Here is a 27,975-nt window from a genome sequence, read left to right on the forward strand (position 1 = left end):
AACGAAGACATGTTTAATCACCTTCGTCCATTTATCCTGTCTCTGATCCTAAAGACCTGCATTAGAATGCCTTGCAATCCTCCTGCCACCAGCATTTCTCTTGCCTTCTACTTTAAGCCCCTCTGCTAGGAACTCAGATGGCCTGAGATGTAAAATATGGTGTCCCGGGCTCTTCAAAAGCTTGGGCTGTATTGTCGCTGCAGATAATGGACTGTGGGATGTCCACCCTGTGCCTAACACGTAGTAAAGAAATTTCCCCTTCCTACTACTGGCTGTTTATTATTTGTCATAGGGGTATGGAGGAGATAAAAAGGCCTGAACTAAGCATGAGTGAGAACAATTTGAGGATTTATAAAATCTTTGTGACTAACTTCCTTTTTCTTGGAGTTGGGTTAGACTGGGACACTGCCTGCTTCCAGTGGCGCCACCAAGTAGGACTTCACAGGGTCAATAAAATTCTCTGAAGAGCCTGTGTCTCAAGTGACCCCAGCCTCCGTATTCCCCAGAGACCTAAGAAGTCACAGCCGCTGTGGGTGGGGATTATCAGGAGTCAAAGAGGACCATTGCCTTCATAACAAGATGCCCTTAACTGGAGGGTTGTCACCTACCTCTGAAAGAGGTGGGATCCACACCCACAATCCTCATTGAGTCATAGTTCTTGGTCTGTAGTGGGATGGGGTAACCTAAAAAGGTCCTCAATGGGAAAGGGTGACTTAGAACCAAGAAGGCCCCCACAGTTAAGCGGAGCCGGCGGGAGGACAGGATCAGGTAGAGCACAGCCAGGTTCTCCAGGGCGCTTAGCAGGCCCAGGGGGGTGCACAACACGGCAACAGCTATCTTTTGCTGACTGCTCAGAATCATGTAATCCTTCATGGGGTTGAAATCCAAGCCATCCCGGGAGCCGTTGGCTGCCTTCATCACCGAGCATCCCTCCACGGAGTGAGTCCTTTGGATTCTGCTGGGCTTGCCAAGAAGTCTTTGCTGGAGTACACTGAGAAGAAATGAGTCTTTTTCAATCAACACAGTCATGGCCTCACACAATCTCTGACTCCAGCCAAACGTTTTGGGCTGGCCAAACATCCACCCATACCCTGAGATCCCAGGAGAAGAATCTGTTCTTCTCAAGTTTCCTCTGAGCCCCTCATTGCTGAGCCTGAAGGTTCCCTCTGGCTCCGTGGTCTCTGGAGAATGCAGGCACTAAGCCATCTTGTTGAGGAGGTTTTCCTGACCTGACATGCACTGAGCCTGTCCCAGATGTCTTGCCTCCTGCCCCCATTACCACTCCCAACAGGGCCCAGCTGTGCAGATAGGCAGGACCAGGCACTCTCCAGGATGCCACTCTCATCAGCAAAAAAGGGTAGGCGTCAAGGCCTCTGGGGCTGGTTCAAGTAAGATGAGAGGGCCAACACTGCTCTCTCTCCTCAGGAAGTGAAGTGATTTCTGACTCGTTTTGTTCAAAACTCTGAAAGAGGCCGCATCAGCAGTCAGAGCAGTATGGACCTCGGGAATCTGCCCACTGGGTGGCTCTCCCATCAGCCTCCGTCTCACTGACGGAGGACCTCGGGGCGTCTTCCTTTCCTTCAGGCCCAAGGCCTCTCAGGTGCTTCCGCCAGCAGGCCAGGCGGCGGTAGGCAGAGGCGCGGATCTCCCCACTCCGCAGGGCGTAGATGATGGGGTTGACCATGGAGTTGACAAGGCAGAGCAAGGAGCAAAAGGCAAAGACCTTCTTGACCTGGTCACTCAGAGGGGTGGCCAGGCTATAGACCATGAGGGCTAGTGCCGGGAACCAGCATATGAAGAGAACAGCCAGCACCACCCCCAGGGTCTTGGCCAACCTCACATCCAGCCTCATCCGGGTCATTCCTGGCACCTGCCCATCCTGGTGCTCAGCCAGGCTGGCTGCATGCTGATGGGCCTTCCAGAGGACGTGCCCGTAGGTGTAGATGATGCCAGAGAAGAGGAAGGTGATGAACAGGAGCCAGCCCAGCAGATAGTTATTGGGGATCAGAGGGAAAAGCTCAGAGCAGGGACTGGGACAGCAAGTCCATCCCATGAGGGGCAGGTAGGAGACCAATGCTGAGAGGACCCACGTGATGCCCAGGGTCACCAGTGCCTTCCCACGGGTGAGTAGGGCTTTGTATGTAGGTGGGTAGCGCAGACAGAGGTAGCGGTCGATGGCGGTCAGCAGCAGGCTGCCTACAGAGGCTGTGAAAGTCAAGGTCACGCTGCCAATCTTCAGCAGAAAGACAGGCTTGGAATCCACGCCCTGAAAGACGTGGAAATTTACAAAGTTGCAAGCAAAGACTACACTGGCCAGGAAGTCAGCGGCAGCCAGGCTGCTGATGAACAGGTATGAGGGCTTCCTGCGGAGCCGGCGGGAGGACAGGATCAGGTAGAGCACAGCCAGGTTCTCCAGGGCGCTTAGCAGGCCCAGGGGGGTGCACAACACGGCAACAGCTATCTTTTGCTGACTGCTCAGAATCATGTAATCCTTCATGGGGTTGAAATCCAAGCCATCCCGGGAGCCGTTGGCTGCCTTCATCACCGAGCATCCCTCCATGGAGTGAGTCCTTTGGATTCTGCTGGGCTTGCCAAGAAGTCTTTGCTGGAGTACACTGAGAAGAAATGGGTCTTTTTCAATCAACACAGTAATGGCCTCACACAATCTCTGACGCAAGCCAAACCTTTTATCTGTGCAGATGAACATGTTGAAATAGCAATCTATATTTTGTTCCTCTCTACTTTGCCTCTTCTCCATTCTAGTGGGGTACAGGTCTTAGGGAGAGGTATGTGGAAATTCAAGAAGCAGAAGTGGCCTGCAAGCTTTTGGGCCTTTTGTTTTCAAAAAGACTAATCCTAAGACTTCCCTTTGAAAGTAAGGTAAATCTCCCATCCACAAAAATCAAGAGGAAGCCGAAACCGGTTTGGCTCAGAGGATAGAGCGTCGGTCTGTGGACTGAAAGTCCCGGGTTCGATTCCGGTCAAGGGCATGTACCTGGGTTGCGGGCACATCCCCAGTAGGAGATGTGCAGGAGGCGGCTGATCAATGTTTCTCTCTCAACGATGTTTCTAACTCTCTATCCCTCTCCCTTCCTCTCTGTAAAAAATCAATAAAATATATATTTTAAAAAATCAAGAGGAAATCAAAACCAAGAAAAATGGAATCCAGAGTGATCAGGTGGAGAGGTTTTTTGCCTTAGTGTTTTTGGGTTTTTTTTGCAAGTTTTGGTAAGTAAGATGCTGAAGTTTAAACAATTATTTAGGAATGGGAGGCAAGACTATGGCTTCATACCAGTAGGTTGCCAGATGACATATAGGAGTCCAGATAAATTTGAATGTCAGGGAGTAAATCATTTTTTTAGTATAAGCATATCCTAAATATTCAGAAAAAAAATCACCCAAATATCATATGGGACATTATTGGAAATTATCAGAAAACAAACTCAAAATTTCTCTAGAGGGATATGCTTTCTATTTAGGTCACACAAGATTCCCACATATAAAGGCCCATGGAATTTGAACTCATAATGCAAAATTACAAAGTGCATAAGGAAACATGAATACGAGTTAGCAGAAAGGTCAGACAGTAGATTCAGACTTCCAGGCACTTCATATAATTCTTGGGTATACATTATGAAAATGTTTAATATTATTAAACAATATGGAATCAAAAACATGACTACATAGTGAGTGACTGGGCAGATTTTAAAAAGGATCAAGAAGAATTTTGGAAATGAAAAATAAAGCATTGAAAAAGGAAACCTTTTAGGGCAGGTTAAAGAGCACAAATGACTTGTTGAACAGCATGGATCTAGACCAGTGATGGCGAACCTTTTGAGCTCGGCGTGTCAGCATTTTGAAAAACCCTAACTTAACTCTAGTGCCGTGTCACATATAGAAATTTTTTGATATTTTCAACCATAGTAAACCAAAGACTTATATTTTTGATATTTATTTTATATATTTAACAAAGAAAAAATGAACCAAAAAAATGAGTTCGAGTGTCACCTCTGACACGCGTGTCAGAGGTTCGCTATCACTGATCTAGAAGGTAGGTCTGAAGAAATTTCTAGAATGCAGCACAAGGAGATAAAGAGATGGAAAACATGAAAGAGAGCTTAAGAGACATGGAGGATTGAATGAAAAGGTTTAAATATATCTAGTTGAAGTTTCAAAAGGGAAGAATAGAATTGATGGTGGGCATTGGGGAGGCAGTATGCAAAGATGATAGTGGAGAGTTGTCCCAGAATTCTCCTGGACATGACTTCCAGATTCAGCAATCACAGGGAACTCCAAACAGAATTTAAAAAACAAACTAATTCCACATTCACATATCTATACTAATAAAAGGGTAATATGCTAATTAGACAGGGAGACCTTCCAGACGTCCTTCTGGACAAAGCCATGGTGGCGGGGCTAAGGCAGAGGCGGTTAGGGGCAATCAGGCCAGGAGGGGAGGGCAGTTGGGGGTGAGCAGGCCAGCAAGGGGAGCAGGCCAGCAAGGGCAGTTGGGAGTGAGCAGGCTGGCAGGCAGGTGAGTGGTTAGGAGCCAGTGGTCCCAGATTGTGAGAGGGATGTCCCAGATTGGAGAGGGTTCAGGCCAGGCTAAGGGACCCCTCCCCATGCACGAATTTCATGCACCAGGCCACTAGTCTATATATATAAAGGCCTAAGTGACCTTTCAATCATTCGACTGGTAGCTATGACACACACTGACTACCAGGGGGCAGATGCTCAAGACACAGGCATGGAAACATGGAACTGACTGATGAATCTCAGAGGGAAGGGGAAGTGGGGAGGGCAGGAAGAGATGAACCAAATATCTTATATGCATGTGCACTGGTGGAGTCCCTCAGCCTGGCCTGTGGGGATCATGCTGAAACTGGCAGTCCGACATCCCCCAAGGAATTCCTGATTGTGAGAGGCTACAGGCCAGGCTGAGGGACCCCACCAGTGCACGAATCCATGCACTGGGCCTCTAGTACCATAATAAAACTCCAGAACATCAAAGATAAAGAGAAAAAATTAAAAGCAACCGGAAAGAAAAGATATGATACCTGCAAAGGAATCATAATTCAATTTAAAAGCAGATTCCCCAAGGGCAACAATAGTAACCAGAAGATAAAGGGAAAGAAGCTAAACTATCACTCAAAATAAAGAAATACAAATAGAATTGTCCTTAACAGACCTTTGCTGAAGGAACATCTAAAGGATATGCCATCAGAAGAAAGAAATTCTTTGTAGAGGGAAGAACAGAAAGGCAAGAAGAAGTTGCGAATAAGTTGATAAACATATAAGTAAATTTAAAAATGTCTGTATAAAGCCATAGTAATAATAACAATGACTGATTTGGAGGGTATAAAACAAAGTGGAAGCAAAATTGTGAATGACAGTAACACAAGACAAGAGAGATGAATAGAGTTGAAACTTTATTTAGGAAATGAATCAAGGAATTGATCTAATTTAGGCTTTTCAAAATCAGTCATTATTTCTTGTCTGGTTTACTGCAATATTAACTGGGTTCCCTGCTTTTACCAAGACCCATCCTTAGTCTAATTTCAACACAACATCCAAAGTGATCCTTTAAAAATATGTCAGATCATCCCACTGTCCCAGCCCTGCGTAGGTCCCATTCCATTCAGTGGAAAATCCAAACTACTTACAATGGCCTAAGGTTTTATGTGTTCTGGACTCGTTTCCTCTCTGACCTCCCTACTACCATGCTTCCCTTGGTCAACCAGCTTTCGCCACAGCGGCTTCCTGATGTCCACCGTCCTACCACAGAGCCTTTGCGCTGGCTGTCCCTCTGCCTGAACACCTTCCCCAGACATATGCTTGATGCAGTCTTTCACCTTCTTCAAGTTTTGGCTCAAATTTTGCCTTTTCTATCTACCCTACCACACTCCTGCTCTTCTGGTCCCCCTCATTCTTCTCTCTCTCTCTCTCTCTCTCTCTCTCTCTCTCTCTCTCTCTCTATATATATATATATATATATATATATATATATCTCACTTATCACCTTCTAACATATAATTTACCCTACATAACTTACTTATTATGTCTTATTGCTCATTGTCTGTTTGTTCCACTAGACTTTAAGTTACATAAAAAAATCTGACTGTTCTGTGCACTGATACAAGGGCTTAGGATAGTATCTGGTACACAACAGCTACTCAGTACCTATTTATGAAATTGAATTAAAGTGAAATTGAATTGTGAGTGATTTTAGCACTTCTTTTTCAGAAGTTGATAGATTAAGCAGACAATATACTAATTAATAGGATGTGTAAGATTTGAACATGCAGTCAACAAGCTTGATCTAATAGTCATATGTGGAACTCAGCACCCAATAATTGGACGATACACATTGTTTTCAAGCAAATGTGAACATTTACTAAATGTTTAAGATAACCTTATTTGAATCTCGGGTTGTGGGATCACAACCCTACCTGCCTGGTTAGAGGCCGAGCCGGGAGCCCTGGAGCAACTAAGATGGCGGCATAGGTAAACACCGGGAAATTATCGCCTCACACAACAATTGAAAATTACCGCAAAGGACTGAGCAAACATCATCCAGAACAACAGGAAGGCTGGCTGAGTGTAAATTCCACAACTAGAAGGAAAGAAAAGCACGCTGAGAGCCAGAGGCGCTGCGGAGGTGAAGTGCAGAGGTATGGCGGCGCGCGCGCGCGCGAGGAAAGGGGGTGGCGCCTGAGGACGCGGCTGACTTTTTGAGTCACAAGCTCCTGACTGCTCTGAACTCCGGTTCCGGGAGGTCTCTGGGGACCCAGGACTCATACGGGGAGAGGCTGGTCTGTCCGGCAGCGAGCGAACTTGAGGGCGGCTTTCCCTCAGAGGTGCTTGCAGCCGTTACCGGAACACTGAGACGCGCGACTCTGGGCGGAGAATCGGCCATGGCTGCTTTCTCCGCCCTCTGACTCCCTGAGACCCCGCCCCACCCAGGCTGCGGCAGAGGCTTTTGCATGTGAATGTACCTAACTGCAGCCGAACCAGGCAGACCTGGAACTTCCAAGAGAAGGCCCAAGGCCCCGCAGCGGCTTGCATTGCTTCACAGCTGAGCCTCTTCGTGGCTCCTGCTGTGTGGCCTCAGGCAGAGGCTGAATTAGCACCTCCTTAGATCCAGGAGCCACTGTACCCAGTGGTCAGAGGGGGTCCATCCAGACTGCAACTCCTCAGATCCATAAGGGACGCACTCAGGGAGCAGACTCAGTGAGCACCAAAGCCCCACTGAAGCAAGTCTTGCCCCAGAAGGGTGTCTTCAGCACAGAAGTTCTCCCACTTTAGACACAGCTGATTCTCACAGCCAATTGGCCTGGAGGTCAATTCCTCCCAGTGATTCTACAACAACCAAGGCACCAAGAGTGCACCAAGAGTGTCCACCCCAGGTAACTGGGGAGGCTGAGCTACTGGGCCCTACAGGACACCTGGCGCACAGGGCCACTCTATCAACACAGGGAAGCTGCCAAAATGCAGAGACAAAGAAACAGGTCACAAATGGCAGAAATGGAGGAAAGCAAACGATTGGATATAGAGTTTAAGGCCACGGTTATAAGGTTTTTCAAGAATTTTATGGAAACCGCTGATAAATTTAATGAATCCCTCAATAAGTATAGGGAGACCATGGAGGACTTGAAAAAGGACCAACTAGAAATTAAGCATACACTGACTGAAATAAAGAATAATTTACAGAGATCCAGCAGCAGAAAAGAGGATCCCAAGAATCAAGTCAAAGATTTGAAATACAAAGAAACAAAAAATACCCAACCGAAAAAGAAAAAAGAAAAGAGATTCCAAAAATATGAAGATAGTGTAAGGAACCTCTGGGACAACTTCAAGCGTACCAACATCAGAATTATAGGGGTACCAGAAGGAGAGAGAGGGCAAGATATTGAAAACCTTTTTGAAGAAATAATGACAGAAAACTTCCCCTACCTGGTGAAAGAAATGGACTTACAAGTCCAGGAAGCGCAGAGAACCCCAAACAAAAGGAATCCAAGGAGGACCACACCAAGACACATCATAATTAAAATGCCAAGAGCAAAAGATAAAGAGAGAATCTTAAAAGCAGCAAGAGAAAGACAGTCAGTTACCTACAAGGGAGTACCCATACGACTGTCAGCTGATTTCTCAACAGAAACCATGCAGGCCAGAAGAGACTGGCAAGAAATATTCAAAGTGATGAATAGCAAGAACCTGCAACCAAGATTACTTTATCCAGCAAAGCTATCATTCAGAATAGAAGGTCAGATAAAGAGCTTCACGGATAAGAAAAAGCTAAAGGAGTTCATCACCACCAAACCAGCATTATATGAAATGCTGAAAGGTATTCTTTAAGAAGAGGAAGAAGAAAAAGGAACTCTTACCATTTGCCACAGCATGGATGGAACTTGAGAGCGGATAAATACCACAGGATCTCACTCATTTGTGGAATATAATGAACAACATAAGCTGATGAACAAGGACTGATCCAGAGACGGAGAGGCATTGATTGGACTGTCGGGACTTGGAGGGAAGGTAGGGGAGGGTGGGGGTAAGGGGGAAAGATCAACCAAAGGACTTATATGCAAGCATATAGGCCTAATCAATGGACATGGACAACGGGGGGGGGGGGGGTGAGGGCATGAGCGGGGGTGGGGGGAGTGGGGGGTAGAGGGTAACGTGGGGACAAGGACACATATGTAATATCTTAATCAATAAAAAAATATATTAAAATTAAAAAAAAAAAGATAACCTTATTTACCTAAGGCTCAGGTGAAGAATAAATTTCATAAATTTTAAAATAATCTGTAACATATGAACTATGTCCCCTGACCACAATACAATTTACTTAAAAATCAAAAACTTAAAAAATATAACTAACATTTTAAACAATAAAGAATTTAAATTAAATAAAAAGACAAAACATAACTAACAAACTTCCTGGGTGTGAAGCTTTAAAAACACACTTCTGGGTCAGAAAGATCATAAAGGAAATTAGAAAATACTTAGAACTGTAGCATATTAAAATTTGTGGGATGCATCTGCGTGGTACTGAGAAGAAAATTTATAGCCTCACATACTCATATTAGGAAAGAAAAAAGACTAAATAGGCAACTCATAAAATTAGAACATGAACAACAGCATAAATGCAAAAAAGAAAAAAGAAAAAGAAAAAGCAGCCTTGGTTGGTTGCTCTGTGGTTAGAGCGTTGGCCCAAGGACCAGAGGGTCTTGGGTTCAATTCCCAGTGAAGGGCACATACTTTAGTTGCAGGTTCAATTCCCAGCCCCAGTTGGGGTGAGTTTGGGAGACAACCGGACGATGTGAAGTCCATGTTTCTTTCTCTTTCTCTCCCCGCTCCTCCCTCCCTTCCACTCTCTCTAAAGATCAATGGAAAACACACACACACACACACACACACACACACACACATGCACACACACATACACACACACGCACATGCACATGCACACACAAAAGCAGAAGACAAATAATATGAGCAGAAATTAATGACATGGGAAAACAATGAAGAACAGAAAATATTGACAGAGACCGAAGCTAGCTATTTTATATTATTATTGCTTTTTAGAGAAAAAGAGGAAGAGAGGGAGAGGGGAGAGAGAGAAGAGAGAGAGAGAGAGAGAGAGAGAGAGAGAGAGAGAGAAAGAGAGAGAGATTTGTTGTTCCACTTTTTTATGCATTCATTGGTTGATTCTTATGCGTGCCCTGATTCAGGGACTGAACCCACAACCTTGGCATATCCACCCAGGATGTTTTGTGGAGTCTCAGGCTCCAAGAAACAGATTGAAAACCTCTGATTTAATCCAACTCCACCATTTTACCATCGAGAAAACAGTCCAAGGATGGGGATGCCATCTGCCAAAGGCCATCCAATGAATTAGCGGCAGAGCTGGAACCAGATTCCACACCCCAAGTCACAAGACACAACTCTTGTGCTGTAAGCACAAAGACACCCTACCTAGACCCGCTGAAAGGGGCTTTCCCTGAGACAGGCCCTTTGCTGAATGCTGCCTGGATCCCTCCTGAGCTGAGCCAGGAAATGGTGCCAGCTGAGTTCTCAGCCCTGGTCATGACTGAGTGGCAGAGTGCCAGCCTTTCTCAGCTCCCACCTCTTCAACCTGACACTTCTGGAAGCTTCCTCCTGCACCCCTGGTGCACCCCTGCCCCAGCTCTCTTCTCATTCTAGTATTTCCCTTAGGAAACAGCCCCGCCCCCCATCAGAGAAAGGCTTACCCCACGCAGAGTCCAGCCTAGAAGAGGGGCTTCTGGGGAGAGGGCAGCCACGTGTGTGCCCCACCCAGGCCTGGCATGGCCACCAACCTGTGGCTATTGTCCAAGTTAGGTCAGGGCGCAAATCCAGGCATTTGGATGGAGGTCCTGAAAAGACAACAACAGAATTCGCAGAGCGGCAGGAAACCAGCTCTTGCCTGGCTTCCCTCTGGCAGACAGATCCCCTGGGCATCAGAGCCTCTGGCTTCCAGACGGGCCTTCCTGCGGGCAAAGCCTTCTGGGTGTTTGCTCTCTTCCACCTTTGCCATGGCTTGTCATGTGACTCTGGGCAAGTCCCTTCAACTTGCTGGGTCCCTTTTCTCCTTTGTGAAATGACAATACCTGTCCCGTTCCCTTTGGGAAAACCAAATCGACTACTGATCTCCCCCAGGCCTTTTTTAAAAAATATATATATTTTATTAATTTTTTACAGAGAGGAAGGGAGAGAGATAGAGAGTTAGAAACATCGATCAACTGCCTCCTGCACATCTCCTACTGGGGATATGCCCACAACCAAGGTACATGCCCTTGACCGGAATCGAACCTGGGACCTTTCAGTCCGCAGGCCGACGCTCTATCCACTGAGCCAAACCGGTTACGGCCCTTTTTTTTTTTTTTTTTTTTTTAAATATATTTCCTTATTATTTCAGAGAGGAAGGGAGAAAGAGAGAGAGAAAATGTAAATAATGAGAGAGAATCATTGATTGGCTGCCTCCTGCACGCCCCCCTACTGGGGACCAAACCCGCAACCCAGGCATGTGCCCTTGACCAGAATCGAACCTGGTACCCTTCAGTCTGCAGGCTGACACTCTATCCACTGAGCCAAGCCAGCTAGGGCTCCCCCAGGCCTTTTTAACTCAGTCCATGGGTGGGCTGCGATGGGAGAGCATCCTTTCATAGTGTACGGTTTATTTCTGTGCATTTGTTACGGTTCTTTTTGTTTTTGTTTTGCTTTGTTTTGTTAATGCGCACCTGAGGATATTTTATTCCATTGCTTTTCAGAAGGAATGGAAGGGAGGGAGGAGGGAGAGAGAGAGAGGAGAGAGAGAGAGAGAGAGAGAGAGAGAGAGAGAGAGAGAGAGAGAGAGAGAGAGACATTGACGTGAGAGAGACATATAGTAAAAGAGACACATGGCCTGGCTGCTTCCTGCATGTGCCCCAACCAGGATGAGGAGTGAACCCGAAACCCAGTTAGGTATGCACCCTTGGCTGGAATCGAACCTGCGACCCTTCTGTGCATGGGCTGATGCTCTTACCACTGAGCAGCACAGGCCAGCGCAAGTTTTCGTATTTTTTTTATCAGTGTGTCACTGCAGCTCCAAATACGAAGAGCCACTGGGGCATGCAACAACATTTTGTGACCCTGACACCAGACACATGTAAGATTCAAAGAAAGCAAGCAACCAAGCAACCAACCACCAACCAACAAGCGCTTTCCCCACCTAAGAAAAATGCCAAACCCCCGAGAGGGTGTCCACGCTGCGGTGGGTGTGCAGGCTGGCCGCCTGGGGCCCTGGCTCAGGCTCAGTGCCGGCGAAGGGAACCTCCAGGGCTGTGGGAACCGGGCACTGGGGGTTTTTCTGACCCGAAGTGAAAGTGTGAAGTAAAACAATGCCACACTCACAGGTGGCCGCCGCTACCGCTAGGCTGAAAGCTGAAGGCCGGGGCAGCATGTGAGGTGAGAGGGAACATGACCCGTCCCTGTGGCTACCACACCTGCGGTAGGAAGCTGAGGTTGGAGGCCCAAGAGCATGGTTTTTATCTCTGACCGGGCCAGTGGAGGCCTGTTTTTCAGTCCCTATTCTGCTACCGAGTGGCTTTGGGCAGGTCCCTTCTCCTTTCTGGGTCTTTCTTTTTTAAATAATTAATTTTATTTATTATTATTATTATTATATTTTATTGATTTTTTACAGAGAGGAAAGGAGAGGGATAGAGAGTTAGAAACATCGATGAGAGAGAAACATCGATCAGCTGCTTCCTGTACACCCCACACTAGGGACATGCCCACAACCGAGGTACATGACCTTGACCGGAATCAAACCCGGGACCCTTCAGTCCACAGGCCGACGCTCTATCCACTGAGCCAAAATGGTTAAGGCTGGGTCTTTCTTTTCTCATCTTTAAAGCAGGTGGGTTGACCGAGTGATTTTTTTAGCACATTGGATCCCAGTGGCACAGGCTTTGCAACCAGACCTCCCTGGATTCAAATCAGGTCTGGACCTGATGGGCAGTGCGACATGGGGCAAATTACTTCACCTCTCTGAGCCTCTGCTTCATTCATCTGTGAACCTGGAGAAATGCTACCCATGTCGTACTGCTGTGCAGATGAAGTGACAGACGTTCCCTAAATTCACGGCGATGTGCCTGACATACAGTACATGCCTAAGGAAAGGTGGGAAACCCTCAATAGTTAGTTCATAGGGTTCTTTGTAGGATTCTGTGCTTACGTCTGGCCTTTGTCTGAGAGCTCAGCAGAGAGAAAGATCTCCACTCAGCCTCAGCTGACACTTTCCCACCATGAAGAGTCCGAGCCAACAACACATTTTAAAAAACCTGTTTGGCCTGCACGAACAATTCGTCAGTAACACGGCAAGGTGCCCCTCTTGACCTACTCCCTCAGCTGCTCTTGGTGCCATGTCCAGCCATGTCCAGCCATGGGGACTGTATCCTACATTTCTTCTCCTTGTCCCCCTCTGTGCTTGATAGCACTTGGTTGCAGTGCAAGGAAGTTTCTGGAGTTTGGAGCTGTAGCCTATGCTCCTTGCCCAAATCTCACCTATTTTTTCAGGGTCTATATGAAAAGCCGTCTCCTCCAGGAAGCATCCTCTGGTTTCTTCTTACCACGCCAAGTAGATGAGTCACTGAGCCTGCATGGATCACTGTTTACCTTCTATTATTTGGGTCCATGTCTCATCTGGTTTCCTGGACTGTGGGTTTCTCATTGTGAGAGTAGAACCGGGTCAGGGAGTGGACACATCTTTGGATTCTTCTGCCTTTCATACCCAAAATAGCCCACAGTGGATTTTCAGTGGAGATCTTTTCATGAGGGGCCCAAGCTAAGCAAAGCAGCCCTTATGGAAATGCAACTCAGCCCAAGAAAGTGAGGCACTTAGATGGCCCCTGAGCCACCATCGCTCATTCCCAAGTCCATGGCCGACACCACTCATCGGTCCTGGTCCTCATTCACCCTGAGCCTCACCGTGACCTTCTCACCTGACCCAGGCAATCAGACTTGCAGAAAAAGATGGGAACCACAAGCAGCAGGACTAAAGCAGAAAGTGAACTTGGAGGTTGGCACTGTCCAGGCTCTTTGACCTTGTAAACAAACCACAGGACAGTGCCTTCGGACATGGATTTGTCGGAGAGGTAGGACAGCATGTGGGGGGAGGAACTTAAAATCTCTCTGGTGATATAAATTGCAGGAGAAGCTTATTGATGCCAGGCAGACTATGAGGAGAGATGCAAAGGGTTGTCAAAGGAGTGAACAAACATCTATTAGGAAAAAAGGAAGATTCTGCAGACAGACTTCTGTGTTTCCTTTTTCCTCTGCTGCTAGGACGCTCAGAGCTAAATGCAATGCAGGCCTACAGGCCTGGGTCATTCAAAGCTGGTTCCTGATTCATTTATTGCTTCTTTTAGTGGTTTCTAGTGCTTTGCTTTTATTTAAACTGCCCTAATGCATAATATAGGCCACCTCCAGTCCTTTAGGAAAGAATTAGTAATTTACAGAATTGGGGCAAAAGATTATCATTAAGGTCTCCTCTATAACTCCTCTCTCAAATGTCTATTGGTTGTCAATCCCCAGGAGTCTGCCCGGGGAGGCTGAAGGATTGCATCCCAAACTTGCTGTCCCTTCACTAGTCATCACCCCCACCCCCGGGTCTGTGGAGTCACCACCTGATGTATGGACACGCATTTTCCTTGAACCTTCAGTCTCATCTGTCTGTGTCACTTCCAGCCTCCTTCCCGGAAGGAATGGGGCTACAAGGTTCCTGAGGCCTCTTTCCACTCTAGGCAGGTTAAGTGCCGAGGCTTAGGGATGAAATGTCATTGGGTTCAAATCCCAGCTCTGCCACTGGTGGGCTATGTGACCTCGGGCCAAGGCACTCAAACTCTCTGAGCCTCAGTTGCTTCCCCTGTGACTAGGGAAGCCAGTCCCTGCATTCCTGATATGCAGATTAAATAATTATTTATTTTTTACTGTTTTAATTACTGCACTTATTTTAATTGCCAAAGAATTTGACATCGACTGGAAAAAAAGTCATATTACAAAAATCAGTCATAGTCAGGTCACCTAATTAATGAATGCACCAACAAGTGGAAGAGCAAATTGATGTCTCTCTCTCTCTTCTTCTCTGTCTCCAAAATAAATCAATCAATAAAAATGTTTTAATCATAATTTAAAAAATAAAAGGGGAAATCAATCATGTGCATGATTGCAGAGAAAACCTCAAAAAATATGAAAAGCAGAAATTTTACACTCATTCTCCAATAAGAATTCAATAAGATTAGAAATAATTTATATATAAAAGGAGTTTTAGCAGTTCAGAAATTCCTTTTCTCTCCTGATGCAGCCTAGCTTTCAATAGCACTTCCTACATTAAAAGCTTCATTTGACAGACAGAGCTGAGCGATGACTTAGGTGTTCTAGCCAGTGACTACCTGGAACTGAAGCATTGAAACTAGTTGATTAAAAGCATGGGGCGCATGTGGCTTCTTGACTTAAGAGGAATAAAAAATACATTAAGTAATTCCTAAAATGTTATATACATTATTCATAAGTATGGTCATTACTTTAAATCCAGGGCCACAAAAATGTCAATCAACTGATGGAAGGGACCAGAATTGCCAATCTCAATGGCACCTCTATGCCCATCTTTGGTCAATTCTCTGGAAGGATTAATAAACAGTGAGGTAAGAATTGCTGATGGATGGGATTTCAGCCAATAGTTTTTAAAAAATCATTAAAACATCTGGATAAGTACTTCTTAAAGTGGTATGCCGGTGAAAATGCATATCCTAGGCCCCACCCCAAACGACTGAATCAGAATATGTGGAGCTCAGAAATCTACATTTTCTTTCTTTCTTTTTTTTTTTTTACTTACAAATACTTTTATTTTTAATTTTATTTTTTATTGAATTTATTGGGGTGACATTGGCTACTAAAATTAGGTGTGCAATTCTATAATGCATCATCTGTAGGTTCTATTGTGTGTTCACCACTCTACGTCAAGTCCCCTCCCATCACCGTTTATCTCCCCTATACCCTCTTGTACCTCTTCCCATAAATAATTGTTTAAAACAAACTAAGCTGCCCTAACCAGTTTGGCTCAGTGGATAGAGCGTCGGCCTGCGGACTAAAGGGTCCCAGGTCTGATTCCGGTCAAGGGCATGTACTTTGGTTACGGGCACATCCCCAGTAGGGGGTGTGCAGGAGGCAGCTGATCGATGTTTCTCTCTCATCGATGTTTCTAACTCTATTCCTCTCCCTTCCTCTCTGTAAAAAAATAAATAAAATATATTTTTAAAAAATAAAATAAAGCAAACTAAGCAATAGCTTGGCTGCCTGATTGAACTACAGAATGCGCATGTGATGTGTGGAAAGAGCAGGCACTCAGGGAAGGAGCCGTGGCCCTGGCACCAGCTAGTGCCATGGAGAAGTCACTTACTCTGTCAACCAGGTGTCGCCACGTGAAAGCAAGGTTGGGGGAGAACGATGACCAGTGCTAGGCATTGTACTCAAGCATGTCAAACTCGCGGCCCACGGGCCGCATGCGGCCCACAACGAATATTGTTGCAGCCCAGCCAACATAACGGTATGTAAGAAACGTTTTAATAAAAATTTCTTAACTTAATTTTTACAATATCCTGTTATACATAATTGTTAATAACGAACTACAACGTTCGCTAATGACTGATGACTATAATCGTGTTGCATTCATTTCCCTTATGTGCCTTACACGCAGGCGCACCATTTCTCTCAACTAATTCTAGCAGCGAATATTTTAGCAGCCGATGGCCATGTCATTAGTCTTGTACTGACTTGTTTGGTGTGCTTTCGGAGAACAAGAAAAATAGGTTTATTTGTGTTATTCAGTGTCTGGTAAGTTAATGTTCAAGAAAAAATACTAATTTTTATGAAAATGTTCTATTACTAGTACTTTATGTTAATGATTACTTATTTATTTCAGCCCTTTGTATTCAGCATGTCTCTATCGACATAAGCCTACGTTTCTATGAAAACGGAAGCTTTTGTTTTTCTGCGGCCCACATAAACTTAAACCTTGTTTATTTGGCCCGTGTTAGCCTTTGAGTTTGACATGCTCGATCTACAGGTATCTCATTTAAGCCTCAAAACAACCCTGTGAGGCTGGTATTCTTATTTTCCATCTTTTATACATGAGAAAACTGGGACCCAGACATGTGAAGAAACTTGCTGCGGGCACTGGGAACCTGCGCTCTTGTCCATTCCTCTTGTCCAATCCCAGTCCTCTTGCTCTGTAGTCTCCCTCCCACCTCCAAACAAATACTTAGCCCATTAACGGAGGATTTAAAATCTGCCAATTTTGTTGAATCTCTTCAAATATCTTCTTCCTCTTTTTGACTGCCTGATACCCCAGGCAACTTCCCTTTTCGAGAATGTGCTAATAATGCCCACAGCTCTTCACACTTGAGTTTGCACGGTGGAGGAAGGCTCTCAGCTATTATCTGAGATATTGTGTGTTCACCACCCCACAGTGGTGTTCCTTGAGCAAACAGGTTCAGAGAGGGCGGGTCACTTGCCCCAAACTCCACAGCAAATGGCGGGACTTGAGCCCTTGTGTTATGACCCAGTCAGGTTGGTCAAGGGCCGGGATCTATTTCAGGGCCCTGCCCAGGGTGCGGGGGCCCTGACAGCCAACACGGGCAATCTTTTGTCTTTAGTCCCAGGGGTAAACCACATCTTTTTTTGGCCAGTTTCACTCACTAACGCCTCCATGACTACCATTAGCTGGACGAGGGTTAGTTCTGCCCCCACCAGGCTGGTGGAGTCCTAACCTGCTCACCCCCAAGGACTTACCAGTCAGGCTGGTGGGCTGAGGAGTCAGACAGCCCTGATGTCCAGTCGTGGCTCAGCCAACTGCTAGCTTTGTGCCTTCAGATAAAGTCGCTCACTTCTTTTCCTCAGTTTCCTCGTCTGTAAAATGGGAATGACCAATAGCACCTATTTCCTCAGTGGTGGTGAGGCGGGAGAATGAATGGAATGGCATCATCTTTAGTACAATGCCTGGAACACAGCAGCCCTCCACCGACAGCAGATCATATGTAGATGACATATGTAATATGTGCACATAGCATCCCTTTCTCCTCACTTGCCCAACTTCTTTGCTAGTTGTCGATGAATGAGAATGACAAGTGCTTTTTGTTGTGCATTGGGCTGGCGGTGGGCGGTGGGGGTGGAGGTGGGGGTCAAGGAGGGAGGTGAGAAGCCCGAGGGAGGAGCGTGTTAGCAGAGCAGAGGGGGAAGATCTCCATTTGGGATTTTAGAGTTGAGCGAACGGGAAGCTGAGTATGTGCCGGGGAGCCTGATCCAGGATCAGCTAGGTGAGGTCAGGAGGTCCGCACCGGCATGTCTGCAGTCACAGGAGCCCTGGGCCCAGGAGACAGGAGAGTGGATTCCAGTTCCCGTTTTGGGTGGAACGGACGGCTGGGTAACCTCAGACAAACCAGTCCCCTTCTCGTGTGTCCATCTGCATCAGGAAGGGGTTTTTGATGCTATCTCAGAGGGTCCTTCCAACCTGGAAGTTGTGCAATTAACCACACAGGGCGGGGGTGGGAGCGGGGGAGGGGGCTGCTGTCAGGCTGCAGAAGAGCTGGCCTGAGGAAGCCGGCTCAGCAAAGCCTGGCAGCCGCTCCCAAGCTTTGTGCTCTCAGCACCTCCTTACCCTCTGAACAGTGACCCAGACCCGAAAGAGCTTTCGCTGATGTGGATCACATGCATCAGTTATTACTGTCTTAGAAAATAAAGCTCACAAGTTAAATACACCTCATACATGTTCATCGGAATAACATGTTTAATGAAAATAACCCTTTTGTGGCAAATCTCTTAATGGTCTGGCAGCTGGGTTTTCATCTGTGTTCCTGCACTCAACCTGGTGTGCATGAGGGAAATTGCCTGGCCAGTGTGGCTCAGTGGTTGAGCATCAATCCGTGGACCAAGAGGTCACCAGTTTGATTCCTGCTCAGGGCTTGATACCCAGAGGAGGGCGTGCAGGAGGCAGCCCATCGATGTTTCGATGTTTCTATCTCTCTAACCCTCTCTGTCCCTTCCTCTCTCTACAAAAAAAATCAATAAAAACATTTTTTAAAAATGCATGTGTCCTGCTCGATCAGTGTTTGTGGAATGAATTGGTCGCAGGAATTCTCCCTGACACCGTGAAAATCCTCACGGGCAATTACACCATCCAAGATTTCCAAAGTGGACACGCTGAGCTCCTTTATGGGGGGACGACGGCTGATGGATAGGCAGCAGCAGGAAGGGCGTGCCTGGCTTAACGTGTGCTTCAGAAGGGCCTCTCATAGGATCTGTGGCAAGAGGACTTGGGACAGATTTTCAGAGCCCAACTTGCCCCTCCATAAATGCGGGGAGAGTGGGGTCCTGGCGGGGGAGGTGCCTGAATAACAATGGCTTGCCGTGCTTTGCATGTAAACTCAGTCAAGCCCCACGACAAGCCACGAGGGCGGTTTTATTATCGTCAGTTCGGTATCACAGACAAGGACACAGGAGCAACAGAGCTGAAGGCCTTGCCCAAGGTCCTACGAAAGGGCAGGGCCCATTTGAACCCAGGCCCAGGACATAATCATCATTTCTCCCGTCCCCGGTGGGCTTTCTCCGGGGACCTCTGTCCTTTCTGGGGGACTTCTATCCTTTCTGGGGGACCTCTATCCTTTCTGGGGGACCTCTGTCCTTTCTGGGGGACCTCTATCCTTTCTGGGGGACCTCTGTCCTTTCTGGGGGATCTCTATCCTTTCTGGGGGACCTCTTGGAATACTGTAAGCAGCCCAGGTTTCCTTGCTTCCTGCTTCACCAGGCCCCAGGGTTCAGAGGCTTAAGATGGGCACGTTTCAATGCTGTCACTCCCTTGACTCAGGGCACATCACTCTGATTCTCTGCCCTTCATTTCTGTTTTTGTAATAGAAACAAAAAGGCCTATATCCTTCTTACCAAGAAAACCTGCTACAGAAAATTTTGGAGACTGAGTCATATTAAATATAAGTGACTGATAACAGTGTCTAAGTCTCCCTCCCCCTGGGGGCAGCTTGCTACTGCTGGGAGCCATTAGCCATTGGGAAGTGTGTGTGTGTTGGGGGGGGTGGGGGATGGGAATGGGGGAGACTTGGAAAACATTGTTAAAATTACACCTGGAGGTAGTGGACACCTCTTCTGCCCCTGACATGCTCGCTGTAGGACAAGCAAGGCATTATAACCAGGGGGTGGGGGAGGCCTTGGCTGGAATGGACGGCTTTTCACGGTGGCTTCTCTCTACAGCAGAGAGCAGGAAAGGGTTAACCTCATGGTGGCTATTCTGAATCACTTGAGGTTTTCCTCCAGGCTGGTCTATCTCTTCCTGGCTTGGCCACATCCCAAAGCATGGGGTTCCTGCTCTACTTCTGGTTCTGGTTGTTTGCAGGGTTGCAGCCGTGGGGGTGGGGGTGGAATTCGGCAGGTGCCCAGGGCAGAGGTGGACATGATGGGGAGATGATGATGCAAAGAGCTCCGGAGACTCAGGTCTTGCAACACACTGGGGATGGTGACAATAGTAGCAAGCAACATGGAATGAGTGCTTCCCACATACCGCAGCCAGCATCGTTCCACACACTTTACACGTTAAGTCATGGGTTCTTCATGACCAGCCAGCAAGGGGACCAATGTCACCACCCCATCTTACGGCGGAGGGAATGGGCACCAGCACACAGGCTGACTCACAGGGCTTCTGGCCACCAAGATCTGTGAGGGTAACAAAGTGGCTGGAGAATCACAGGGACAGCTGGACAGAGGCTGATGATATACATTAAACCTGGTGTGGGCACTCAGGCCATGAGAGATGAGGAGAGGCCAGAGAAGGGCCTGGCCTCTGGGGAGCTGATCATTCCCCCCCGCCCCCCCCCAGCAGAATGAATTCATGTGAGTTTGTGGGTCTATTTGGCTTTTGGGCCCTAGAGCCGTGAAAAAGAAAGCGTGTTACCCTTTCTGGCCTGGGATTTGATATCAGACCCAGCAGCGCGAATCCCACCCAACGTGCAAGGGGACCTGGATTTCTCTCTCCTGCTTCTGTGAAGAGAGGCAGTTAACAGGGAAGGATCGACTGAGGATAAGAAGCAGATGCATGGACAGGTTTAAGAGGCAGCCCTGAGTCACAGTTGTGAGTTCTGACTCTTGCCCCTTATTTAATCTGTGGCCTCTTGGGCAAGTTACTCACCTCCCTGCGCCTCAGTGCCCTCATCTGTAAAATGGAAATAATGACAGTGTCTCCACCCAGGGCTGTTGTAAGGAATAAATGGAATGGATGGCAGAGTTCCTTTTGCTTCCTGTCTTTGATCATTGGCTCACGAAGGGTATAAACTAAACAATATAAGATTCAGAATAAGACCATACATCAGCCAAAGCCACTCCAGTGGCCAAATGTTCAGCAGCTTGGTTGGGAGTCATGAGATCATGGTTGGTTTGATCACCACTAACTGCTGCTTTTGTGGGTTTGTTTGTTTTTTCTGCTTCCCAGATGGGGGCCTTGTCTTGTCATCTCCATGCCCTCAGAACCTGCCATCCTGCCTTTGTACATAGCAGGTGTTCGATCAATAAAGTTTAACGTACTGCTGACCTTAGGTCAGTGATGGCGAATGTATGACACGCGTGTCAGAGGTGACACGCGAACTCATTTTTTTGGTTGATTTTTCTTTGTTCAATGGCATTTAAATATATAAAATAAATAGGTCTTTGTTTTACTATGGTTGAAAATATCAAAAAATTTCTATATGTGACACTGCACCAGAGTTAAGTTAGGGTTTTTCAAAATGCTGACACGCCGAGCTCAAAAGGTTCGCCATCACTGCCTTAGGCGGGCACGCAGTAGCTCACCACAATACACAATAGTGTTTAATATTTGTACATTTTCCCCCTTAGCATAAATACATATGTTTTTATTTCACCCATCCCTCTGCCCGTCCCCTTTGGCAACCCTCAGCTTGTTTTCTATATCTATGGCTTTGTTTCTCTCTTGTTTTATTTTTTGAGATTCCACCTATAAGTGAAATCATATGGCACTTACTAGTATCTTTCTCTGTCTGACTTACCTCACTTAAAGTCTTAGAGTAATATCCTAACTGCTGCTTCTTCCATTTATCCTAAGAAGCTCTCACACTGGGGGAAAAATATCTTTTAAATATCTTTTAAAATAATTATTCATTAATTAAATAAATGGCAACAGGCGCCATGATCATCTCATAACGTGAACCTCCTAGAAGACCTCCCTTCCTGTTGGGAAAAGCTGGTGGAAAGACAGCCCTGGACTTGACTCTTGTCTCTGCCATTTACCTGCCGAGTCTGAGCCTCGGTGGCCTCATCTGTCAGGTGAGTGTTATTAAGACCGGCCTCGTGCGAGGACTAGAGAAGCATCTTGCTCCCCCTTGGTTCCCAGCAGACGCCCATCCCTGCGTCCAGCTCCCCAGGACCACAGCAGATCCACGAGACACACAGAAGAGGGACTCACTGAATTCTGGCGGAGGCAACACCATGAATGCAGCTGTGGTTCTCAAAGAGGAACTTTGGGGCGGCCACAACCCCCAGGGAGAGGTGGGTGGGGGGCTTTGGTGGGAGGGCTGCCTCTAACTTGCTGTGTGAGCAGTGGATCGGAGCAGGTTAGGGAGGAGAGAAACAGCAAAACCCACAGGACACCCAACCCAACCTACTTCTGCCCCAAGGTCTCGCCAAAAACCTCCCCATTTGAATGGGGTCCCAGCAGCCTTCCCTCCCCTGCCCGGGGGCTCTCCCTGCCTGATCTACTCCATTGATCTGCCTTGTCTGCCATTTTCTTTCCTTGGCATTTGGGGTCTTCTTTCCTGTGGCATGGGCTGGGGGCAGGACACATCTCACGCTCTGTGGATGTGTCCTCTCCCCAGGACGTGGAGGGAAGAGGGGGTAGTTTTATCCTTTCCTGAGTTCTGCTGGTGGAGGGCTGACCATTTCTCAAGCCTGCATCACACCTTAGTGCCTTCGAGGCGCTTTCCGCACCTGTTCTCCTATTTGATTCTTACACTAGAGTATGGTTCTGGACCTGGATTTGAGCTGTGTGACCTTTCATGTGAGCGTCAGTTTCTCACCTGTCAACTGGGGGTGGTGACAGTATCTCTCTCGTAGGCTGTTGGAGGACTGAAGGAGGTAATTCTCAGTGCTAACAGAGGTCTAGCCTGAGGTGAGAGTCCCATAAATGTCAACTGAAGAAAATAAAGAAGCATCCCTTTGAGCAGGTTGGTAATGCTGTTATAGCTGCATTTTTAGAGTTGGAGAAACTGAGTTTCAGAAAGGTGATGTGACTCACCCAAGGTGACCTGCCTACTTGGTGAGGGGACTTGGGTCTTCCGCAGGATGAGAGGATAGAGAGCACAAGTGCTGGAGCCCACAGAGCTGGACTCAGCACTGGCGTCACTATTCCTTGGTCATGTGACCTTGAGCGAGTTACCGTTGCCTTTGAGGCTTGGTTTTCCTTCTCAGTAAGGCCGGGCTGCCTGCCTCCCACAGAGAGCACCCTTTCTGTCTCCTGGCTCAGGGACTTTTTGAAGGGGGAGGAGTAGAAAGCAGAAGCCATATCTGAAGACAGCCTTTCTGCCCATCCTGTGAAAACCTGACTCAGCACAAAGATTAAGCTTGTGTCCCAGGTGGGTGGGGAGCAAAGAGCCTGTATCTGTGATCCAAAGCCAGGGAGAGAAGAGAGGTGGCCCAGACTGGGAAGGGGCCAGAGGTCATGGTCCCTTGAGTGTTGGGGACCTGGGCTCTGTTCCCTGGAAGTCCTTTGGGGAGATGGGGACCCTCTCTCCAAGATGAGGAGACTGAGGTTCAGGGAGGTGAGTAATTTACCCAAGAGGCCAATCTTATATAATAAAAGGCTAATATGCAAATTGACCGAATGACAGAATACCAGTTGCTATGATGTGGACTTACCACCAGGAGGCAGACACTCAACACAGGAGCTGCCTCCTGGTGGTCAGGGGGAGTGCCGCTCAGCCAGAAGCCGGGCTCATGGCTGGCGAGTGCAACGGTGGTGGCAGGAGCCTCTCCCACCTCCGTGGCAGTGCTAAGGATGCCTGACTACCAGCCTGTGGGAAGCGGGCCTAAGCCATCAGTCAGACATCCCCCGAGGGCTTCTGGACTGCAAGAGGGCACAGGCCAGGCTGAGGGACCTCCCTGAGTGCATGAATTTTGTGCACTGGGCCTCTAGTATTAAATATATAATAATAGACAAACATGGTAATTAACCGTAGCTCTGACATGCTTCTCATTGGCTAATCAGGGCGATATGCAAATTAACTGCCAAACAAGATGGCAGCTGGCAGCCAGGCAGCTGAAGCGAACAGGAGGCTTGCTTGCTCCAGTGAAGGAGGAAGCCAAGGTTCCCCGCCTGCCACTGCTGGCCTCTGAGCTTGCACTCTAAAGAAACAATGTTGCAAGTATAGAACCTAAACAATCCCCAGAAACCTGCTTTCAGCCGTCACAGCTGGAGCCAGCAGGACCGCAACAGTGTTACAATTATAGAATCCAAACAAACCCAGATCCCTGCTTTCAGCAGCCAAGGTCTCAGAGCTGCAGCCGGGTCTCAGAGCTAAAGCCGGCTCTCAGCTCCAGTGACAGCCATAGAAGGTAAATAAATCCCAGAATAAAAAAAAAAGGACAAAAAGGAGAAGTTAGGAGCTTCAGTCGCCCACCAGCCTGAAAACGGCCCTCAGCCCCTCACCCAGACTGGCCAGGCACCCCAATGGGGACCCCCACCCTGAAGCAACAAGATGGCGGCTAATTTGCATACTGAAGGCGGGCGGCAGCGAACAAGGCTGTCCATGGTCAGGACCAGATCTGTGACCTGGCGGGTGGGGGGCAGTGCTTGAGGCTTTCCGCAGTCTGGGACCCGGATCCATGACCTGTCAGGTGGGGGACATCGCTTGAAGCTGCCCATGGTCTGGGACTCGGATCCGTGACCTGGTGGGCGGGGGGCAGCGCTTGAGGCTGTCCACGGGACCAAGACATGTACCTGTGACCCTGCCAGGTGGGGGGCAGTGCTTGAGGCTGCCTGCGGGACCAAGACACGGGTCTGTGACCCTGGCAGGCGGGGGACAGTGCTTGAGGCTGTCTGCGGTCCCGGGACCCTTCCCGGCGGGGCGGCAGCTCGCACAGGGGCAGATCGGCAGGGGTTGGGCAGGGCAGAACGCCTGGCTTCCACCCATCCCCAGTCACTCTGGGCAGGTGAGCAGCACAGAGAGCCTCTGGACAGGGAAGGCAGGCTGGCGGAGGGCTGCCTGTACTCCCCACATGGCGGTGGTGACAACTGTGAGTGCGCCAAGCAGGGCCTGCAGGCTGAGCTGAAGTAGCGCCTGCAGGCCATCCGTGCTCAGGAGTGGCTGTGCAAGTCCCGTCTCCTGGCCAGAAGGTGCAGGATCGCAGGGACAGCCACCGTGGCGGGCCAGACTGACGTCCTCCTGGCCGCACCATGGGGGTTTGCGGATCTGCAAAGCCAGAGGCCTCCAGTGTGCACATCCCCCACCCCCCCCCCACCCGGCATGCGAACATCCCCCAGCACGCTGTCACCCTCCCGCACCTGCAACAGTTGCAAACCAAGGCGTGCACAAGTTCCCCCCACCTCTCCACCGCACTTCCATCAACCCAGCATGCCTAACACCCCCACAGGATGTGCACACATCCCCTCTGATGCGCTCACGTCCTTTGGAGAGTGTCTGGGTGTTTTGGGTGCTGAGGGTGGGCGCCTGTGAGATGACAGTGAAAGGGCGGAGTGGTGATGCCCTGTTCCCACGGAGGCCAGTGCAGCTACGAGATCACCACTGGGGGGTTAATGCAGGTGCTTAGGCGAGAGCAGATGCAGACAGACACACCTGGTTAGCGTGGGCGGCCCTCGCTGAGGTGCCTTTGGTCAGCGTTCAAGATCAAGAACCCAGAGGCGGAGAGGAATTCCGTCCTCTCAGTGAAACAGTGGGATAGTCGGGGCAACTGTAGAGGAGCAATGTGCACTTTGGGTGCCAGCACCCATGAGCGAAGGCTGCTCTGACTGAGCCTCGCTTGCTTGGGGCCTAGCGCACTCCTGCCGGGCAGCCGGTGACAGGACGTGCTTTTCCAAATTAATGAGAGAAAACGTTGATTCTCCTGCTGCCCACAAAGGTGGAAAGTGAAGTGGGGAGACATGTGGGGAGTGAGCGAGGTTCCCTGTCCGGGGGTTCCAAATCTGCTGTTGGTTTCTTTCACCGCTGACTAGAGATATACAGGGTGTGCCCCCAAAATGTATACACACTTTGAATACCTACTAATTCCAATGGTTTTAAGCATAAGAAAGAAACAGCAATGGAGCTGTTATCTGTTAAAAGTGTGGGCACAAACAGGCAGTTGGGCATTCCCTGAGGGGTCTCAGATTGGAGAGGGTGAAGGCCAGACTGAGGGTCCCCTTTCCCCCCCTACCCCAATGCACGAATTTTGTGCACCAGGCTACTAGTATTAAATAAGGAGCAAGAGTCAGAACTCACAATTGTGACTCAGGGATGCCTTGGGGAAGCTGCCAGGTGGCACACCTTGGAGGTTGGTCCTAAGGAGGTTGAACCTTTGAATTTGACAAAGAATTCAGACTCCAGGCATGCCAGGGAAATGGAGATGTTGGACTTCAGGAGACCAAGCCGGTTTGCAATGGGCATCCATCCTAGGAGGAGCCAGGGTTGCACAAAGAGCAGGGGGCCTCCCTCATGCTATGCTGTTTGTGACCCTCAGAGTCAATGTTTGATGCTGGAAGGTGCAGGTGGGAAGCTCAGTACACGCTGAGATTTAAGTACCGACCAGCCCCGCAGGGTGAGGGCTCAGGATTCTATTGAATGTGCTCTGATAAGAATGAATAAAAGAACATTTTATGCACATCTGAGAGCAGGCGATAAGATGAACAGGTGCAATAAGAGGAGGAAGGAAGAGAAGAGACTGACACTGAGGGCTCTGCTCCACTGAGCTGGGCTGCCAGTTTGCCGTTCTAAACTGCCTTAACATCCTTAACCGACCAAAGGGTAAAGGACATGCTTCATGGGTAGAAATTGATGCCAGGAGCCCAGGAAAAGTTAGGGAGCCACCTCCAGGGGCCCACAAGGTGGGGCATAGAGCTGGGGCCAGAGTCCTTGGCATGTCACCTCCCAAGGGTTTCCCCAAATTCCTCCCATCCCCTCCCCTGCCTCAGTCCTGGCCTTTGTGGCTCAAGGTGTCTACCTGCCACGCATTTAAGGGAAAAACAACCATGGCCCCATTTATCCTCATTTCTCACCCACAGCGAGGACAGATGGGGTGAAGATCAAAATCTCCACTACAGTCATTCTGAGCCCAGCACAAGTCCCCATCCTGGCACCAGCATCATGGAGTCAACCCCCAGGGAGAGAGGAGAGACGGCCCAGGTTGGGAAGGGGCCAGAGGTCATGGTCCACCACAGGTTATGGGTGATGGTCTCGGGCAGAATTTCTCAGAAGAGGAAGCTGAGTGGGAGATCAGTGAGTGGTTTGCCTGAGGCCATAGAGTTACAGAGACAGCCCCAGGGTTCTCACCCGGCACTGGCCCCATAGACACTCCTGTTCTGCTGAGTGGAACCTCTGAGAATGGAGGCCCTGGTCTCCTGGTTCTAGTGTGTTCTGGGCTACACTACATTTCTGAACTGCCCCAGCCAGAAGTGCAAGTCTTCCTGTGCCTCAGTTTCTCCTTCTGTAAAATGAGGGCACTTGGACCCACCAGATGGCCTCTAAGTGCTCCTCCAGCCCTCGTCTTTTGGGGTTCTTTTCTGGCCCACCGTCTGCGATTCAAGCCTGCACCCTGTAACGCAGGAGTGTCTGGTGGTTCAAGAGCGGGCGGTGGAGTCACAGTGCCTACGTTCCAGCTCAGCGCTCTCCCTCAATGCCCGTGTGCCTTTGGTTAAGTTGGGTTGCACCCTTCTGTAAAGTGGGGAATAAGCGCTTGTATACGCAGTTGTGGTGAGGATTCATATAATAAACCATGGAAGGCCCTTAGAGCAGTGCCTGGCACACAGTAAGGCCGTCTGCGTGTTGGTGATGATCACCTCTGTCCTGACCTTGGTGGATAGGATTTTGGGCATGTCCCAGGGCGAGGACCACGCCTGCCCTAAGTCTTCCGTGACTGGTCCTTATAAACCCCAGGAGTCCTCATATGACATCAACCCCCCGCCCCAGGCAGGCCCACCCAGTTTCTTATATCCCAGGAGGGAAGGGGTCAGGTAACAACACAGGTTTTTCTGGAATGAGGAAGAAGCCCAAAATAAAACAACCAGAAAGCTACTCACAGTTTTTTGGCTGAGCCCCCGACCCTGCTGGGAGTTGAGGAGTCCTGGTGGTTTTGCGTCTAAGACCTGGCCCTGGGTCCCAATCAGAGCTCCTGCCAGCTGCTGCCCACCATACCAGC

The 27,975-nt window shown here is 48.6% G+C and overlaps 1 protein-coding gene across 2 annotated transcripts; it reads right to left on the reverse strand.

Moving 5' to 3' along the window:
• Nucleotides 1-40: 40 nt before the first annotated feature.
• Nucleotides 41-27,975, reverse strand: CNR2 (cannabinoid receptor 2). 2 transcript variants are annotated; one of them, XM_036351272.1, is made up of 3 exons: nt 27,857-27,975; nt 17,350-17,466; nt 41-2,615 (listed from the first exon to the last, which is right to left on the reverse strand). In XM_036351272.1, exon 3 carries the CDS (start codon nt 2,558-2,560, stop codon nt 1,478-1,480), a length of 1,083 nt encoding a protein of 360 aa, XP_036207165.1. In that variant the 5' UTR covers nt 2,561-2,615; nt 17,350-17,466; nt 27,857-27,975; the 3' UTR covers nt 41-1,477. The 2 variants fall into 2 exon arrangements, 1 of the variants encoding a protein (XP_036207165.1); XR_004974224.1 differs by lacking the exon at nt 41-2,615 and adding an exon at nt 10,352-10,397.

This window comes from Myotis myotis, unplaced genomic scaffold, assembly GCF_014108235.1.
Source record: "Myotis myotis isolate mMyoMyo1 unplaced genomic scaffold, mMyoMyo1.p scaffold_m19_p_2, whole genome shotgun sequence".
NCBI lineage: Eukaryota > Metazoa > Chordata > Mammalia > Chiroptera > Vespertilionidae > Myotis > Myotis myotis.

Bases quoted from the DNA above. Each gene is read 5' to 3' on its own strand.
- CNR2 (XM_036351272.1), bottom strand. From the start codon at position 2,560: ATGGAGGGATGCTCGGTGATGAAGGCAGCCAACGGCTCCCGGGATGGC.